The sequence below is a fragment of the Eptesicus fuscus genome, chromosome 5 (assembly GCF_027574615.1).
Source record: "Eptesicus fuscus isolate TK198812 chromosome 5, DD_ASM_mEF_20220401, whole genome shotgun sequence".
Lineage (NCBI taxonomy): Eukaryota > Metazoa > Chordata > Mammalia > Chiroptera > Vespertilionidae > Eptesicus > Eptesicus fuscus.
Window position 1 is genome coordinate 33,579,951 of NC_072477.1, and position 13,041 is coordinate 33,592,991.

Genomic DNA, 13,041 nt, shown 5'->3' on the forward strand with positions numbered 1-13,041 from the left:
CTTTTATCATATGTAATATATATATTATTATATGTATGTAAAATATAAAATCTTACAAATAAAATATTTGCACATATAAATGACATTGATGTAGGGGTTAGAAAAATGGAAGTTCATTAGTATCTAGGAACATTTTTTGTAGAAAAGTTTACTAATTACTTTAAGTAGAGCTTAAATTGTAACATTTTGTATTCAGAAAGATGAAAGCACATTTCTCTTTATGGCAGACATACTTAGTGCACATTTTCGAGGGACGAACACTGAATTAACCATTGGATAGTTGGCTTGATTGATGGCGTCATGTTCACGAGCCTGAACACTCTGGCCAAGGAAAACCTTTGTAATGAGGAGGATGCCTAAGTTGAAAAAACAAATCATTTTTAACAATTCATTTCAGTAATTTTCCAATATAACATTCCTTATTGGCCCCAGACCTGACTATGTTCTGTAAAGGCAGAGATCCTGCCTAACTTGTTGCCACTGGATAGCACATAGCACATTGCTTGATCCAAAATAGTAGCTCAAGAAATACTTGTTGAATAAATGCAATGGTTATAAAAGGAGATTCCTGTGATTATATCAAGCAAAGCTTTACAGAAAAGGAAGGAAAGGACCCAATAATTTAGCAATGTTTTTATTAAGTAATTTAAAATAAGAAATCTGTCGTTCTTAATGTTAACTGTTGTAAAAATTCATCTCTGCATCATTAGTATTTAGCATGTTGCTTGGAGCATAGGAGACATTCAATAAATGTCTACTGATGGATGAACATTTCATTTCCCTTTAGATTTTAGGGAACCTTGAGATTCACTAAATCCTAAGGATCTCCAGGAATCATATAGAGTAATTTCTAATTATTATGCATAAAACATTCAGATGACTTTTTAAAGAACTGCATATCCTATATAATAAAAGGGTAACATGCAAATTGACCCTAACAGTGGAATGACCAGGAATGAATGACTGGTCACTGTGATGCACACTGACCATCAGGGGGCAGACGCTCCACAGGGGGAGAGCTCTGCTCAGCCACAAGCCTGACGGCTGCGAGCATAGCGGTGGTGGCGGGAGCCTCTCAGCACTAAGGATGTCTGACTGATGGCTTAGGCCCACTCCCACTGGCTCCTGAGCTGCCAGAGGGATGTCCACCTGCCGGCTTAGGCCCGATCCCTGGGCCTGTAAACATCCCCTGAGGGGTCTCGGACTGTGAGATGGTGCAGGCAGGGCTGAGGGACCCCCGGCCCCCTCTCACCAAGTGCACAAATTTTCGTGCACCAGGCCTCTAGTAAGCTATAAAATGTTAATTGGTAGACACTAATTGCTTTAGAAAGCATATGCTAGAAAGATAGAAAACACCATCCTTAGGATGGAAATGGAGAAGGATGAGAAAAAAGATTTAAATGTTGTTTTTTCAAATAAATAGTTCTTTCTAGATTCAATAATCTGCTTAATTTTCTGGAGGAATATAACTCATATAAATGAGTTAACCAAATTTCTAAGTACTCAATCTTCAGTAGGTTGGATAATTGAGACCAAAGAATAGGTGTCCCTTACTCCCTGACCTGGTCAATTCTCATTATGATGAGAATTGATACTATGCATTAATACTTCATCTTTGTAGCTCTTATGATAATTGTAATTCTACATTAATTTGCATAATAATTAATGCTTGTGAGCACCATAAAAGACAAGACTGTCTAGTTTGCATTGACTATCCCTATCACCTACCAAGTGCCTCACTGTGTGCAAGCATTCAGTAAATACTGGTGGGATGAAAAATGAACTGTGGAAGAGGGCAAGGCAAGAGAGGACATGAAGAGCTGGTCTTTTCCCCTAATCTGTAGGTACCAGGGAACCTCTTCTAGAAGCGTCCTACAAATGGGTCATGTACTTTTATTTATATCTACTCAAGATGCAAATAAAGTTCTGATGACTGAATCAATGAAATAACAAAAGTTTATCTTTAGAAAGGCAACTTATAAAGCAAGCCATATACTTCACAATGGGTCTTTAGCCAATTTTGGATTTATAATCAGGTTTTCTTATCATCTTATATTTTGATAATTAAGGACAAATAAGGCCTGCCTTCCTGAGTGCTCTCTATGATGATTATTGCATAAATGGGCCAAGTTCTCTTTCCCACAAATTTGGGGTATGTGTAAGTGTAAATAACATATATACATTTATATGTATGTGTGTATGTATGTATATTTAAAGTTTATTTTAGGACACAATGAACAAAAGCTGACTTTATATTAGATAACGTGGATTAAATATGAGTAACAAATGAGTCTCATCCTATTATGTTGACACATAATAATCACTCAGTAATATTTGTTGACAACCTGACTAAAGTAATAGATCAGAAAGTCACGTATCACTACAATGGTAAATACTAAATAAAATGGTTTCAGAAAATCTCCCTGAGTTGATAAACCAAGTATCAAAAATGTTATGAAACTAATGAATTTGAAGACTTAGAACTTAAGAGTTCAGAAATAGAGTATATTTGTATTACCGTGTCTAAAGAGCTCATGGTCAAAAGAGTTTTTCTTCTCATCCTTGTGCTTTTGCTGTAGAAATTCAATTCTGGGACACTCACACATACTTAGGCTGTTGGCAAGAGGGACAGCTTCCTTTCTGAGAGGCAGCTGTAATGAAAAACAAAGCCAGTATTTTTATAAAATCGGTAATACTTCAACATAGTGGGTTTATTATTTTATGTTTATGTGGTACAGGAGCTACAGTTTTACACATATTCACTGATACCCCACTAGTAATTATGCATATTCCAAAAAGAAAATCCTATGGGAATGAGATATTACATTAATGAAGGTTCTAACATATGTATATTTTTTCTAATAATATGTCTGGTCTAATAATCTACCTTGTTTTTCAGATACATCTCACTGTGCTAATGCATGGAAATTTCAGTTTGCACTGTGACTTGATTTCTTTCTTCAAAGTGTTCTATCAGAAATATCTACGTTACTTGTTGTGAAAGCAACTCTAAAGAGCAATCAATCTCTAGTTTTAGCAGTCAAAAAAAAAAATAGAGCTAAGAGAGATTATATGATCTATCCAAAGACAGATGTAGAATTTGGCAAAGCCGTGATCTAAACTCAGTTCTACTTCTCCATGTCACTTACTCAGTTTTGAAATTATTATTAGTTTAATGTTAGTAGCCAAATTATCTAGAAATATAACTTTTCTGTAAATGCTGAATTGCCTATATCTTTTTTTTTGCATTGAAATCTGTTGTCCAGGGGTTTTATAAAATAAATGCTGAAATGTGGCTCATATGACCACAATTTCCACATTCCAGTAAGTACAACCTTCTTAGATTTCTAGGAAACATCACTTAATATTTATTAGATGCAAGCTATTTGTATGGCATTGTGAGGCTATAGCATGGTCTTGGCTGTCAAATAAGAGAGGGGATGGAAACTATACCCAATAATAAAAAATACAAGGCATCAATAGATGCATCAAATAAGATATCATTTTTTAACTGAAGTGGTTAAAATTAGACATAATTCCAATAATCAGAAACTTTATAGAGGAAAGTATTTTTAAGAGGAAGAAAACATATGAAGGCACAGAAACAGGTGTGATTGCCATTCATCCATCTTTTATTCCTCAGACTTGAACTAAGAATCTATAAACAAAGTCCCTATCCTCAAGGACTTTTGGAGAAATGCATATAAAGGATTACATTTCAATATAACAAATGTGCTCCAACTGCTTGCCACTTAATCTATTTCCACTTAACCAATTCACAACATTAACCAATATTTTCCATTCTCTCTATAACCCACAGTATGGTAACAGTCAGTATAAGAGGGTACTTTTAAAATTACTGATGTACTTCTAATTCCATCCAATCATGTTGTATGCTTATCAAAAGTCAGTTAATTTTGTTCCTAAACTTGTTTATACTGGTTTTATTTATTATTGAAATCATGTACATTACATAAAGCAATGAAATATGAGATTTTTCCAGCCAATATGTCCCCCCATTTCTAAGATCTTAACAATGAGAGTAATTGATGGTGGGTGTACAAAGAAGGGCATGTTAGTAAAATTTAATCTTTGGGCATTCTGATGTTTTGAAGCAAGACAAGGAACAAAAAGGAAACAAAGATAGGGCAATCAGAAAGATAAGAGGATAAAAATAGTGCAATACCATGGATGCCAAAGGAGAGTTTCAGAAAGGAAAGATCAGTCAATAGTATCAAATGTTTCAGACAATAGTAGTAAATGTTATTAAAAAATTTTATGTGCCAGGAACTGGTCCAAGAACCCTTTTGATAAATTTTAATAATACATTTTACTTAATCAAATATTTCCAAAATATTATCATTTCAATAAGTAATCAATATAAGAAATTACAGTCCCGTTTTCTGTTCTATGTCTTCAAAAACTGGTATATATTTTAAACTTAGAGTCCATCTCTGTTCTGGCTGGTAGCCCTTCAAATGCTCAGCAGTGTCATGTGGGTAGTGGCTACTGTACTGGATAGAGCATTGTAGAGAGCCACTGGGAGGATTAGAGATATTGCATCTCCTTTAGGAGATGCAGGAGTTGAAGCACTAGCACAGTGTCTGGCTGGCAGAAAACAGACAGAAATGTTAGCCCCATCCTTCCCCTACCCTCTGTGCCCATGGCGGTTCACAGTTCTCTGAAATGACCCTGAGCACTTTACCTTCTAAAACTCTCAATTCCCTACGTCCTTCATACTTCTCTTCCAGAAAGTACAGAGAGGGCACTCTCACCATACCACTTGCTGAAGCCACCCTCACCTCTGACCTAAGCTGCGTAGCACCTCCTGCATATAGTGCCCTTGTTATTTCTTCCTACTCCCTTCAATCCATTCTCCACAGAGCAGCTGGGAGGTTGTTGTTTTGTTTTAAAATGTCGGTAAAAATATGGTAAAAGATACCATTTTGAACATTTTAAGCATACAATTTATTGGCATTAAGTATAGTCACAATATTGTGCAACCATCACAACTATCCATTTCCAGAACTTTTCAACCTTCCAAATAGAAGCTCTGTACTCATTAAGCAATAATTCCTTATTCCTCTATCCTCCCCACCCCCCTTGTTCACCCATATTCTACTTTCTATCTCTACCTATTCTAGTACCTTATATAAGTGGAATCATATAGTATTTAGCCATTTGTGTCTGGTTTATTTCACTTAATATATATTTTCAAGGTTCATCCATGTCATAGCATGTATGAGAATTTCATTACTTTCTATGGCTGAATAATACTATATATATATATAATTTGTTTGTTTACCCATTCATTGTGTTGTTTCTAGTTTTTGGCTCTTGTCAAAAATGATGTTGTAGACATTGATATGCAAGAACTTTTTTAATTTATATGTCACTGAATCCTGACCACAACTCTGTGAAGTAGATACCATTATCATCTTCATTTTACAGATAGGAAGAAACAGGCACAGATAGGGGAAGTCTGGTAACTGGTGAGTAGTGTAGTGGATTCAAATGCAGCAATGTTTTTGTTTTATGTGTGCCATGATGTGAAAAGGGTTAGGAAACACTGCTCTATACCAGTGTGCTACAGCTGCCTCAACAAGAAGGTAGAGGACTGAGAAGGGTTGATGTTATTTTGGAGCTCAGGGTGATCAGGAATAGAGCAATGTCAGCATCAAGGTGTGGACAGTGAAGTAGAGAATAAATAAATGGTGGCAGTAAAAAGAAAGAGAAAAATAAGATGACAGAAAGCACAGCAGTGTTAGTGAATGTATTTTTTCCCAAGATGGGATGGACTTTGGAATGCTGAAAACAGACAAAAGTAGACTTCAAGATCATCAACAAAAGGATCATAACATAAAAAGTAAGATACCTAGAAAGATTAAATAGTCATGCAGATAAATTAATGGACTTATTCTTGTACAATCCAAAGAATGAGGATGCTGTACTTTCTATGATAGCACTAAGCCTTTTGTGAAACAGAAGTTTACTATCCTATATAATAATAGGCTAATATGCAAATCGACCAAACAGCGGAATGACCGGTCACTATGATACGCACTGACCACCAGGGGGCAGATGCTCAACGCAGGAGCTGATCCCCTGGTGGCCAGTGAACTCCTACAGGGGGAGCACCACTCAGCCAGAATCCAGGCTCACAGCTGGCAAGCGCAGTGGCAGTGGCGGGAGCCTCTCGTGCCTCCGTGGCAGTGCTAAGGATGTCTGACTGATGGCTTAGGCCCGCTTCCCACAGGGAGTGGGCTTAAGCCATCAGTCGGACATCCCCTGAGGGCTCCTGGCCGGTGAGAGGGCGCAGGCTGGTGCTGAGGGACACCCCCCCCCATGAGTGCACGAATTTCGTGCACTGGGCCTCTAGTATATACATATGGGTAAAAAATAAAAAGGATTGCCTGGCCGGTGTGGCTCAGTGATTGAGCATCAACCTACGAGCCAGGAGGTCATGGTTCAATTCCTGGTCAGGGTACATGCCTGGATTGCAGGCTTGATCCCCAGTGTAGGGTGTGCAGGAGGCAGCTGATCAATGATTCTCTCTCATTATTGATGTTTCTCTCTCTCTCTCTCTCTCTCTCTCTCTCTCTCTCTATATATATATATATATATATATATATATATATATATATATATATATCCCTTCCTCTCTGAAATCAATAAAAACATTAAAAATAAAGGATTTAGGAAAAAGTTCATGCTTAACCGAAACTTTGTTCATAAGGAAGAGACCATTGTTCTGAATGACATTTTTTTTCCTTACTTTGCTTGTTTCATTGTCTTTGAATCCTTTTTCAAGTATTTGTAGCAGATGTTTTTTCTTTACTGCAACTTCAGGATCAAAAACATAAAAAAGGCATTCCAGCATCTTTCTATAGGTCCTTAAGAATAGAGATTAAAAAAATTGAAATCTGATATTAAAAAAGTTTAGCTATAGATAAGAAAATTGTATGTCCTGCCCAGGATTATCCTAATTATATTGGATGTTCCAGTGTCATTATTAAACTTCCACTCGCCCTCAGTCTCAACAAGAGCCCAAATGTGGTTAAACTAGGAGGTCATCTTGGTCAAGGGAGTTGCATGGAAAGGGAATATTTACTAAGAAGTTATATTTTCAATATTGTAAACTTTTAAAACAGGAAGACATTTTTACAAAAAAAAATCAGACTTTAAAAAATGTTCCTTATGGAATTTAACTTCTTACTCTGAATCATGCATATCTTCATTGTCCAAAAATGTTTGGAATTTATCTTCAAATTTTAGTCTCAGAATACGGTTGTTAACTTTGATGACACGTTTTACTTTCACTCCTGTAATACCATATGATCTGAAGTCCCATGAACAAAAACGTGCTAGAATTAATTCATAGCAGGAATTGAACCTAGATAGGGATACAAAATATATACACAGAAAGTAATAGATTTTCCTCAAAATGTTGAAGAACACAAAGTTGCATATGTTAATAGTTATAGCCCATATTTTATGTCCCCTTCCCCCACAAAGATACATCATCATATAGTGGCTCTATGTTGGTTCAAACTGGGCACACTTATTTAATCGATAAAAGAGATGCTAAATTTTGAAACATCCTATTTAATAAAAGAGTAATATGCAAATTTACTGTCACTCCAACACACAAGATGGCCACCCCTGTGTGGTCAAAGATGGCTGCCCCCATGTGGACACAAGATGGCCACCACAAGATGGCCAGCAGGAGAGGGCAGTTGGGAGGGATCAGGCCTGCAAGGGAGGGCAGTTGGGGGCAATCAGGCCTGCAGGGGAGGACAGTTGGGGGGGGACCAGGCCTGCAGGGGAGAGCAGTTAAGGGGGGACCAGGCCTGCAAAGGAGGGCAGTTGGGGGGTGGGGGAGACCCAGGTCTGCAGGGGAGGACAGTTTGAGGGGATTCAGGCCTGTAGGAGAGGGCAGTTGGGGGCAACCAGGCCTGCAGGGAAAGGTAGTTGGGGGGACCAGGCCTGCAAGGGAGGGCCATTGGGGGGGAACCAGGCCTGCAGGGGAGGGCAGTTGGGAGAAACCAGACCTGCAGGGAAGGACAGTTAGGGGTGACCAGGCTGGCAGGGGAGGGCAGTTAGGGGCAACCAGGCTGGCAAGGGAGGGCAGTTAGGGGTAACCAAGCCAGCAGGGGAGAGCAGTTAGGGACAATCATGCCGGCAGGGGAGCAGTTAGATGACAATTAGGCTGGCAGGGGAGTGGTTAGGGGGTGATCAGGCTGGCAGGCAGAAGCAGTTAGGGGCAATCAGGCAGGCAGGCAGATGAGTGGTTGGGAGCCAGCAGTCCTGGATTGTGAGAGGGATGTCCCAGATTGGAGAAGGTGCAGGCTAGGCTGAGGGACACACCCTTCCCTCGTGCATGAATTTCGTGCACCGGGCCTCTGGTAAAAATAATAGTTCTCTTATTAATCATTATGTATTTATTCTGACTAAAAGATATATTAGTAGAGCAATCCTGCATTTCTGAAACACTTTTTCCTTTGGCTTCAGCGAAACTACATGTTTCTTGTTTTGTTCTTCTTCATGGTTTTCTTTGCTCCTTCTTTTTCCTCTGACAGACTCTTGAATGTTGGCTTGACCTAGGACTAAGTCTTTGGCTCTCCTCTTATTTCCATGAACACTATGCCTAGATAATTTCATCTGGTCCTTTGGCAATATATAATACAAAATATTATATGTGTGTGTGTGTGTGTCCCAAAATGTATATGCATACTTTGAATAATTATAAAAATGGTGTTTATGAAAATACATTCCATTTTCAAAGTTGAGCTATCAGCTGTCAAAGTGTGCATACATTTTTGGGGGAATATATACATATATATATTCCAACATTTTATTTCTAGACTTTACTCAACTTATCTGGATATATCCAGACCAAATATATCCAACTACCCACTTGATATGTTTGTTCACTTGCATATGTAATAGGCCTCTCAAACATAACTTGACCAATGCCTGCCCCTAAACCTGTTCTTCCTGAGTGTTTTCTACCTCAGTATATGGTACCACTATTAGCTTAGGTTGAAAAACCAGGAATAAATCTTGCCTCCTCTCTTTCTCATCAGTACCCAAGTCCTCTGCAAGTCTCTTTGGCCCTACATCTAAAATACATCCTTAATATGACCCTATTTTATCATTGCCACTGTGATTAGACTACTCTAAATCACCACCATCTCTTGGTGGGACTTTTCCAGTAATTTCATAACTAGGGAATATAGAAGTGAAAGAGGCGGGATCCCAGCTCTCATGGAGCCTATACTACAAGGGGGTTAGACAAAGAAATAAGACATAAATAAAATCACTTCTAAACGGATAAGTGCTTTGAAGAAACAGAGGCTTGAGGTAAGGAATGGAGTGGGGGCCACTTAAGGGTTTTGAGCTAAGAATTGAGAGAGGAGGAGGAGGGGCAGGCCATGTGAAGAGCTCAAGAAAATGTACTGAAGCTGCTCTCTGCTACCCTCATCTGGCCATACTCACAATAATTCTGGTCCTGTCTTAAAGTGCCACAGAATTTAGATTAAGAGGAGATTTAAAAATGGATCAATTTGAAAGGAAATTAAGTGACCCTATGTAGTATATATTTGCCTTTGATGAGATGTCTGTTCTCACTGGCACAGGACCTGAGCATGGGTGTGGACTAAGATCACAGAGGTTCCTGATGGGTGGTCTCTCCCTAAGACTAACATCTGAAGGGTAAAAACCTCATGATCATATCAATAAATGCAGAGAAAGCATTTGATAAAATCCAGCAACCATTTGAGATAAAATCTCTCAGGAAAGTGGGAATAAAGACCATATATGACCAACCCACAGCCAACATCATACTCAATGGGCAACAACTAAAACCTTTCCCCTTAAGATCAGGAATAGGGTAGGGATGTCTGCTTTCACCACTCTTATTCAACATAGTACTGGAAGTCCTAGCCACAGCAATCAGACAAGAAGAAGAAATAAAGGGCATCTAAATTGGAAAGGAGGAAGTAAAACTGTCATTATTCACAGATGACATGATATTGTACATAAAAAAACCCTAAAGATGCCACCAAATCTACTAGATATAATAAATGAATTTGGAAAAGTAGCAGGGTACAAAATTAATATTTAGAATGATACATCTAATAAGTGGTTAATTTCCAAAATTATATAAAGGACTTATACAACTCAACACCAGAAAGACAAACAATCCAATTAAAAAATGGGCAAAGGACCTGAATAGACACTTCTCCAAAGAGGACATAAAGATGGCCAACAGGCATATGAAAAAATGCTCAACATCATCACAGAGATGCAAATTAAAACCCAATGAGATATCACCCTACACCTGCCAGAATGGCTACCATTAATAAATAACAAATGCTGATGAGGATGTGGAGAAAGGGTGTGCAACCCTTATGCACTGTTGGTAGGAATGCAGGCTGGTGTAGCCACTGAGGAAAACAGTATGGAGTTTCCATAAAAATTTAAAAATTGAACTGCCTTTTGAGCCAGCAATCCCACTTCTGTGAATATATTCTAAGAATTCCAAAATTCCTATTTGAAATAATATATTCAACCCTATGTCCATAGCAGTGTTATTTACAATAGCCGAGATCTAGAAATAGCTGAAATGCCCATCAGTAGATGAGTGGATAAAACAGTTGTGCTACATTTACACAGTGGAATACTACATGGCCATAAAAAAGAAGGAAATCTTACCTTTTGCAGCAGCATGGATGGACCTGGAGATTTTTATGCTAAGTGAAATAAGCCAGTCAGAGAAAGACAAATACCATATGATCTCACTGATATGTGGAATCTAATGAACAAAATAAACTGATGAACAAAATAGAAACAGAGGCATGGATACATGGAACAGGCTGACAGCTGTCAGAGAGGAGAGGGTTGCGGGCGGGGGGGACTGAATGAAAGAAGGTGAAGAGATTAGCTAAAGAACATATTTGCACAGCCCATGGACACAGATAACAGTGTGGTGATGGCCAGACGGAAGGGGTGGAAGGGGCTGAGTGGAGGTAGACAAAGGTTGGGGGCGGGGGTGGAGAAATGGGGTCATCTGTAATAGTGTCAAGAATTGAAAAAAAAAAACAACTACCCTGTACATACATTATTTCTATTTTATATAGGCTGTGTATCATATAATTCCTGCTTTTACTATGCTAGTGTTATTTTAGGTTTTATCTATTAAATGATATGATTTGGTGTATTATTTTGGGGGTTTGGGAATGCACAAAAATTTTCCCAAATAAGGTAATAGTAATTGCTTCTTCATTTTACACCATTTTGGTTTATGAAAGGTTTCATAGAAATGCTCTTCTTTGAAATAGTGGGGAAACCTATATGTGAGCTCTAGCTCTATTCCAGTTCATGGGCTAAATTATTGCTTTAAAAATATTAATAAAAGAGAAGTTAGTACAATTTAAAGCACTTTAGTCATTATTTCTTAACATACATAAAAGATCAGAACTAAGGTGGCCAAGTTTGTAGTATGCTAGAAGTGAAAAACAGTCCTTGGAATTCTGCCAACATGTATTTGATTTTCTCCTTAAAATGGATCAAGGTTATTTTTATTAAAACCAAGTAAACAATCGTTAGCACTTATTACAATCCATCAAGGTATCTAAGTTACTATCAGGCTGACATAATAGCCTAAATGGTTTTATGCACACCCCATGGACATAGCCCATAGACACAGACAGTGTGTATTGGCCATTTCTTTTACATATTTTTTCCACTAATCTACCTGTTTTACAAAGAGCTTACTTTATAACAAGTTAAAAATAAACAGATACAAAAAATTATGTTTAGATTGAGTGCATATAAGTGACAGGCTGAAAAATTATTCATGCATCTTGCAAAGACACACCGTTCAGGTTTTGCACTTGAAAAATTAAGGCCTCTACTTCTTTGCATGGGAACTGGAATGAACACCTTTTATATTTTGCACATAAAAATAAAGTATGGTGGTTAAGCAACCATTGGTAACTGCTGGGCAAATGGATGTACTGATACAAAAAAAAGATTTCAAAAGGTCTCTTTCTTCCTGAGGCAGAGCTTCTCACACTTTTCCACCAAGGTACCCACAAGGTTCTTGAGAACCACATTTACTAGAAATCAGGGGGCTTGGTTGAAAGTAACCCATAACAATCACACTTTTTTTTTTCCTAAAAAGTTAATGCAAATTTTGCATTTGATTCCATAAAGAATCACAGTTTATTTCAACACTGACTGCGAGTAAAAGCATCCCCTGGGGTGAAGTACCAAGTCCATTCTGTAGCTCTGTGTGTTTCTTGGTCTCTGTCCACACACCCAAGTTTGCAGTAAGCTCCTAGAGTTCTAGGGCAATCTTTGGCTATTTCATGGGTTTCCCAATTTTGAGAAATTGATTACAGAAATGTGAAAGTAATAATCAGTGATACTTTTCTGTAAAGGCTTTTTTAAAGAAAGATCATTATTTTTTTGGTTGTATCCTCTAGTTGAGGAAACACAACCACCTCCTTGTGTCTACCAGGAGGCCTTGTTTCTGAAGTGTGGGTGCTGGCTTCCTGCTTCTGTTTCTGGCAGCTCTCTCTATTTTTGTCTAAGTGCACTGGCCATCTGGATTCCTGGTTTTCAAGTGTATGCCTTTCTTTAACCTGTACAGTCTATGTGCACCCGAGCTCTAGCTAGCCCTAGACAGCTTGGTTTGACTTTGATCCTGGAGCCGCCAGGAAATTTCTTAGGCAGCCTTCTCTGGTGTTTGTAATCTGCGGTTGCCAATGCTGCTTTGCCATTCCTTCTCTGTTCTAACTTCTCGCCCAATATTCAGAATCCAGCACTACAGTCTGTCCAGAAATAATCAGTATAAACATACATAAAATTAATACTTGACCATGAACTTTTAAATTATATTCTTCTTTTGGGCTAAGGGAAATTGGGTAAAGAGCAATGAAATACCATTAGGATGTTTTCAAGGTTAGTTTATGGCAATGATATAAACAGAAAGACGTATAGATGGTAAAATAGGTAACTGTCAATTCTCAATGA

The 13,041-nt window shown here is 38.1% G+C and overlaps 1 protein-coding gene across 1 annotated transcript in view; it reads right to left on the reverse strand.

Moving 5' to 3' along the window:
• LRRC9 (leucine rich repeat containing 9) overlaps window positions 1–13,041 on the reverse strand; it is a 95,403-nt gene that overhangs the window by 61,878 nt on the left and 20,484 nt on the right. The window contains exons 11-14 of the mRNA XM_054715482.1: window positions 7,217–7,393; window positions 6,776–6,893; window positions 2,519–2,651; window positions 234–356 (exon numbers count right to left, since the gene is read on the reverse strand). Of these exons, the coding sequence (XP_054571457.1) occupies window positions 234–356; window positions 2,519–2,651; window positions 6,776–6,893; window positions 7,217–7,393 (551 nt within the window). The remainder of the gene's footprint in view (window positions 1–233; window positions 357–2,518; window positions 2,652–6,775; window positions 6,894–7,216; window positions 7,394–13,041) is intronic.